The following is a 7166-nucleotide window of genomic DNA, read 5'->3' on the forward strand; positions in this document are numbered from 1 at the left end:
CAGGAACACAGAAAATTATACTTTCTACCTTTCCATAGCAGAGGATCTATGCTTCTTTCTCAAAACTTCTGAATATTATTTCTTGGTTCTTTCCACTTTGTTGTAATCAAAGCTGGCTTTTCCCTGTACTTCCATATTATATTGTATCATAGCATATAGCATCATGTTTAAAACAGACACCTTCTTAATGCTCAGAGGCTGAGAACCCAGCTCCTCAAATTAGGAATAAAGTTTTAGCTTATTTTCCATTCAAGAAACACAAGTTGTTGTTCTTTAATTTGGTCTTTTGTAGTAATAATGTCCTACAACACAACTTCCAGTGATGTATAGTATCATAAGGAACTTGTATTAAAGAACATTCACTGACAATCCTTATAGGAATAGCTTGTCTATTAAGAGAACAGTAGAAGGCGCATCCAGTACTTACTCTGTGTACCAACAACTGGAGTGGGGCTGCAGGCTGCACACTCCAGTACCAGCAACTGGGAGACTGAGCATCCAGGGCCAGTTAGCAAGCAGACTGCATGTCTGAGGCTAGTTCTTGGGAGACCCATAGCATATAAGCGTGGCTCCCAGTGTGTGTGTGTGTGGGGGGGGTAACTGGAGGACCAGTGAGTTCGGCGCCAGTTGCTGGGTAGACCCAGCGTCTAAGGCCAGTTACTGGGATCCAGTGTGTGTGTGCATGAGTGAAGGAGTGCATGAGGTTTTGTACCTGTGAATGAGGGGGTCTGTACCAGGAACTGGAGCAGGGCTGCAGGCCCCAGGGGCTCGTATGTCCAGGCCTGTTATTGCCACCTGTGTTTGCATGAGTGTTTCTGTCTGTATTGATTTACGTGGCTCGCTGTGTGCATAAGTATATTTGTATTGTGTATGTGTTCGTGGGCCTGTTGGGGATATGCACTCAGCCTTGCTAGTGGGTGGACCCAGGAAAAGGGGGCTACAGCAGCCTCACTCCTATCGGGCTATTGGATTCAGTAACTCCAAATAAAATAGTTGTAACTTATTATTCACTTTTAGCCATCTTAGACTATTTAGGACATTAACCAACCCATTTCTACTGCACAGCACTATTTAGATGGACAGTGATACATTTTGTCAGCATTAGGAAAAATAGATTTCCTATGTTTCATCCCAACCTTATCAATAGTTTTTGTGTCACAGCAGGTCAGGATCTGTGAAGATGGGTCCAATGTTAGACTAAATGAAGAAAAGAAAAATGGGGGTAGAGGGTAGAAGGGGTTATCTTGTGGTTTTACAGTCATAAATTTACTGGATGTAGAGAAATGAAAAAAATAGAAGTCTTAAGTCTTTTTTGGTATTGCCTGCAACATCATGCATGTTGCCAGCTGGGAAGTATGGAAGCATCTATACACTAGCACAGCTCCCCCATTCATTTGTTATGAAATGTAACCCCCACTGCTGTTACAGAAGGGCCTCACTGCTGCCTTTCTCATCATAGAAGCCAAATACCAAATAGGACACGAAGACTGTGTTGCTCTTTTGCTGATAGTAAAGAAGCTAAAATAAGGCTAAATGCTAGTAAATGAATCCTTCTCCTCTCCAGGCTGAACAACCCCAACTTTCTCAGCCTGGGTTCATAAGAGAGGTGCTCCAGCCCTCTGATCATCTTCATGGCCCTCCTCTGGACTTGCTCCAACAGGTCCATGTCCTTCTTATGTTGGGGGCTCCAGAGCTGGACGCAGTACTCCAGGTAGGCCCTTATGAGAGTGAGTAGAGGGGCAGGATTACCTCCCTTGACGTGTTGGCCATACTTCTTTTGATGCAGCCCAGGACGCAGTTGGCCTTCTGAGCTGCGAGCGCACATTACTGGCTCACGTTGAGCTTCTCATCAACCAACACCCCCAGGTCCTTCTCCTCATGGCTACTCTCAGTCCATTCTTCTCCCAGCCTGTATTTGTGCTTGGGATTGCCCCAACCCATGTGCGTGACCTTGCACTTGCTGAATTTCATGAGGCTCACATGGGCCCATCTCTCGAGCCTGTCCAGGTCTTAGATCACAGAAGACGGGGAGGGAAGAGAGGAATTGTCGGAGGCTTCTTTTTCCTTGACCCTTTAAAGTGTTAAGACTTTAACACTGTTACAACAGATACGTACTGTTTTCTTACGGTTCCCCTCTCAACTTCAGACAACAGACCTCAGTAACTAAACTGAGTGGTAAGCAGAGGCTGACAGCAAAACTGAGTGCATCTGTCAATTATTTTTCACACTCCTTGACAAATGTTCTTGTTAGAACATGCCAGAGGTAGTGACCTTCCTGTTGGAGCCAGCATTTGTGTATCTGAAGCAGCATCTCCCAAGAAGTGTGTATAGTATAAATCCTTTCTGGTGGCTATGATAAAATTTTAACTTGAAAAGGACATCTAGTTTTGGGTCCCTCATCACTTGAAGCAGGTAGAACTCTAATTATGGGAGAGGAGAAAACAGATTTTGTGGGTTAAGCACCTGATCATTGTATGAATAATAGGAAGCAAAATGTATGTGTAAGGGATTTCCAAATAGGTGATTCAAAATTCTGCATAATTAAGTAAGGGGTGATGGCAAATTTCTGGCTATGTGATTACACTTCAGTCTGCTGGACTGTGAAATGTTAGGTTATATGATAGCAAGTGGCCTTAAAAAAAAGAAAAGTCATTGTCTGGGGTACTTAATAGTAAGGATTTTGCTAAATCCCAAGCCTAAAACTAGTATTTGTAGGTTCATGGGTTAGATGATGCTTAACGTCAAAAGAGATTAAATGGAAATATATTTTTGTTAAGCTTGAAAGAAAGGGAAGTAAAGAGAGTGAAGGGAAGATGCAAGGGAAGATGAGCAGTATCTTCCCTGTGGTCCTGCTATTTCAATGCTGTAGACATTACATTAGTGAAGTAGCATACTGCAACTCCAGGAGTGAGTACAGCTCTTTCAGAGGTGGGGAATCTTTCAGAAGTGTTTTTTCTGGATATAGTAGATTAGGAAATAGAAATGTTGTTCCAATAAGGAAGAGAAAGAGAGAACAAGCTCCTCAGACAATTTTTGTATGAAGGTCAGCAGTAATACTGTATTTTGAAAAAAGAACACAGCTCACTGTTCTAGGTAAGAAAAGAAAAGTGCAGTGGAAAGGTTTGAGTCAGCAGAGCTTGACTAAGAAAGGCTAAAGATAGTGCTTCAGGAAAGACAGGTCAAGAAACTAGGAGATAGTAGGGACCATGAAAAAGAACGGGACAAATTAATGAACTGAATTATTGTTATTAAATTTCCCCTGTGAATAGGACAATTTGGTGTTAATTTGTCAGATTAATAAAACTGTGGAGAAAGTGAGCAAGCAAGCAAGCTTAATGGAATAAACTGAATGGAGTAGGAAGAATGAGACAAGACCAAAGAAGAAGAGACTTCAAGTCAGATAAGTGCATCCTGGAAGAATATATACAAACCCTACAATGCAGAACTCCCAGACACTTTACTCAGTGTTCGGTGAAATGAACTGTGTGACTGACCAAGTCTTTTCCCCAGAATTAAATTGCCTACAGAATGAACTAATCAGTATGACTCCCTCTTATTCCTACAGTCTATCTCCCACTGTCATATCCAAAGGGAATGTGTATCCATGAAAAAGAAAAAGGCAGAGGGATTAGAACTGGGAAGGATGTAGAGGTATTAATAAGGAATTGGCACTCTTTTCAGTGGTTCCCAGTGACAGGACGAGGGGCAATGGGCACAAGTTGGACCATAGGAAGTTCCATTCAAATACGCTGAAAAACTTCTTTACGGTTAGGGTGACAGAGCACTGGCACAGGCTGCCCAGGGAGGTTGTGGAGTCCCCTTCTCTGGAGATTTTCAAGACCCGCCTGGATGCAGTCCTGAGTAACATGCTCTGGGCAATCCTGCTTTAGCAGGGGAGTTGGACTAGATGATCTCTAGAGGTCCCTTCCAACTCTGAAAATTATGTGAAAAGATGTGGAGGGTGGAGGGAAAGAAAGCGAGAGTGGGTCCAAACAGAAGAGACTGGGTGTTGCAATACATATCCCGATTTCTAAAAATTGTGAGGATATTGATGTCAAACGACAACACCAGACAATAAAGTGCTTTACTAATGACAGAGAATTAGGGGTTGTTTTTATGCTGTGATCCAAATCATTATTAGAAAACAATGCAGAATATTTAATAACCAAGTACTATTTAAACAGACTGATATACCTTCCTTTTGGCACAACTTTGGCTATTACTCTGTAAAAAAAATGGTATTTGAAGATTTAACATAGTTATCCCTGCACAGCAGCCCAGGACAGGTGTGAGCAGTTTTGATATTACACTGTAAGGCTGCACTCTGCCAATTCCAACTCCATCTGGAACAGACTAAAATGAATATAAGCTGTGGGGATATTTGGTAAAAAATGGCTGCATTTATCAAGCCTATAAAAAAAATTGTGATCAATCTTGTTCCCACATATAGACTTTCAGAGTGGTTATGGCAGAGCTTGGTCAAAGTGAATAGGGGAGAAATTTGGGGATAGGTGTTTTGGAGCAGAAAATCTACATTTTGGATGAGTGATACAACTGAACAGTTCTATGTAAGAAAGAAATATGGCAACAGACAGTTCCTTTAAGATTCTGGAATAAAACCAGGGAATTTTTGATGGGACCTAAATCAGTAGAATCTGGTGATGTTCACTGGGATTCTCTAGGAGAAGACAGAGAAAAAAGAGCCAGGCAACACAGCACATTTAAGAACAGATAACCAGCTGTCCATTGTGGTGCAAAAATGCATTTGTGCATGAGTGAACAGACCTACTGCAGTCTGGCTCTGGTGAAAATAAATATATAGCTGAAGAAAACCAGTTTGCAGTTGTAGACAGTGTGATATCATCTATGGTTTTCCTAATTGGCAGCATTTACACTTTCAGAAGGTAGGATCCATATATAATTTTAAGGAAAAATGCCATTTTTCCCCAAGTTAGGTGCAGGCAACCTAGTGCTGACCCTGAACTATAACACTGGATCCAGAAAGCCAAAATAGAAACCCAGATGTTAAAATGCTAGTTTTGTTGAAATGAGTGATAAAGCTTCCACTAATTTCATTACAGTCAAAATTTCACCCTCCATTTTTAGTGTCAGTCTCTTTTCTTATGCCCTAGTTAGAGTCATTAAAGTTATTTTTACCATGACATCTCTAAGCTGTCCACCATGCTGTCTGGCTATTCAGATTTCAGATGTATGTGCTGGATTCCTAGCAGACAGATGGGGAAAGAGAAAGAGTGGACAAGGAGATGGTCAAATCAGTCTGAGAAAGAAAATCAGGAAAAACTAATAATGCTGATGTGGGAGATAATTCTGTAGAGTCATCCAATGAGGGTGTAAGAAAAGATAAATAGGAAGAATCTGAATTAAAGAGGGTACATCAGAGAATGTTTTCATAGCAGGGGAAAAAATCATAAATAATAAACACACAGAACCACAAAACTCAAGCATTCATATTTCCAAACACAGACAAACAGACTTTTGGCAAGAGGAATTGTTGTTTAGCATTTAGCCCTCTTTTTTTTCCTATCTCAATTCTTTTCTGCATTGCCATGAGTTTATGCAAAGAAAAAATAGGAGGTAGTTTTAATAGGAATGATGGAGCTCATAAGATCTGTAACATTGGCACAGTTGAAGTTCCATTTGTTTCTTTTTATAGGCTAATAAACTTGGTGTTCTTTTTGGCACCAAGGATCTAGCACACTTACGTTTCCTCAAACAGAGTGAAAATGGTATTAGCAGTGCAGAATCAAGCCTTCACATTTTCAATCCTATTTTGCTCAATAGGTATGTGGGGTGTGGGATTAATTATTCTGTCTTTGTGCTCTGGATATGAGCAACATTTTGTGACAGGAACTAAGCTGACTAACTTGAAAGAAGTTAGTCAAGTAACTAACAAGAAAACATGGCCTACTATTTCTTCGCTAAATAACAAAACACATTGACTCTTGGCTTTTTGGGGAAACTTTGTAGGTTAAAGATTTTGTAGGTTATATGTTTGGGGGGTGGTCAATTTGTTTGCTTGTTTATTTTTATTTTTAAAACTGTAGGATAAAGAAGAGAGATTGAGGTGAAGTAAGCCAAGAAATTTCAGAAAAATCTTGACTCAGAAAACTATCAGAGAAGTACCACAGCTGGGAAGTTTGTGTACATCATGCTCATTTTCAAGAGCATTTTGTACGGGATGATGGGGATGATGCTTAGGTTCAAGAAGAGGAACAGAGTTCTACTCGGTAGACATTTGTTCTAGCTTTCTAACTGTACAGGAGACCACTTTCAACAAACTGATATCTTAAAGTTGACATTTATATAAATCCTCTTCTCTGCAGTTATATTGTGTCTCTCATCATTTTCAAGAGAACAAGCTAGTGAGAATGAAGGGGAGGGTTTTAGACAAAAAGAGGGAAAGAACTCCAGGGAGATATTGCACAAGGCAATACAATGAAGTACTATCAAAATGTGTGGTCTTTTTAAAGAAAAGAGTAAAAAGGAAAATTAGTTTTAATATAAATGATGGAGGAATACGAAAATAAGAAAAATAAGAAAGCAAAGGACGAAAGAAAAAATGATTCAACTCAGCAAGAGGGAAGAGCATCTAATCTGTGGGGAAGAAGGAAGAAAAACCAGAGTCTGGTTCTGTAAAGCTGTGTTTGTGGGCATCATTTCTGTGCAGCATAAACTGTAAAACCAAGGGTTTACTAATCCAGGATAGTGTTTCGGCATATCTTTTATCCACTTTGGACCTCATTAAGCTATTACCTTGTGGCACAATTGGCAGTTCAGGGGTAGCTCATTCAGGATTAACAGTCATACCTTTTGTGTATAGAAGTAACGGAGGTAGGAATAACACAGGCAAAGATAGAGGAGTGCTTGCAGAGCTTTGGAAGAAGAACATCTGGGAATACAATAGCAAGGCAGAAGGAGTAGGAAGCATAGAATGGAGACCCTGAAGTGAGCTTCTATCTAGCATAGCCAGGGTATTCAATGGAAGGGGAAAATATCTCTGAAGGTCTCAGCAGAAAAAAATACCTCAGCATCAGAGATGACATGTCAAAAAGCGCTTGAAAATATCTCTTTAAGGGAAAAGAAGTTGAGTTTTAGCAAAACAGGATGCGGTTTGACATTTACTCAGAAAAACACCTTCTGATAAT

General features: G+C 40.3%; 1 gene segment (V, D, J or C); it reads left to right on the plus strand.

Annotated features, from left to right (window-relative positions):
* The window catches only part of LOC104293220, a 30224-nt gene extending 23959 nt beyond the window's left edge, over positions 1-6265 (plus strand). The window contains 1 exon segment of the C gene segment in view: positions 6126-6265. Within this exon segment, the coding sequence occupies positions 6126-6265 (140 nt within the window).
* Positions 6266-7166: the final 901 nt, after the last annotated feature.

Source organism: Charadrius vociferus, unplaced genomic scaffold, assembly GCF_000708025.1.
Source record: "Charadrius vociferus isolate BGI_N301 unplaced genomic scaffold, ASM70802v2 scaffold301, whole genome shotgun sequence".
Lineage (NCBI taxonomy): Eukaryota > Metazoa > Chordata > Aves > Charadriiformes > Charadriidae > Charadrius > Charadrius vociferus.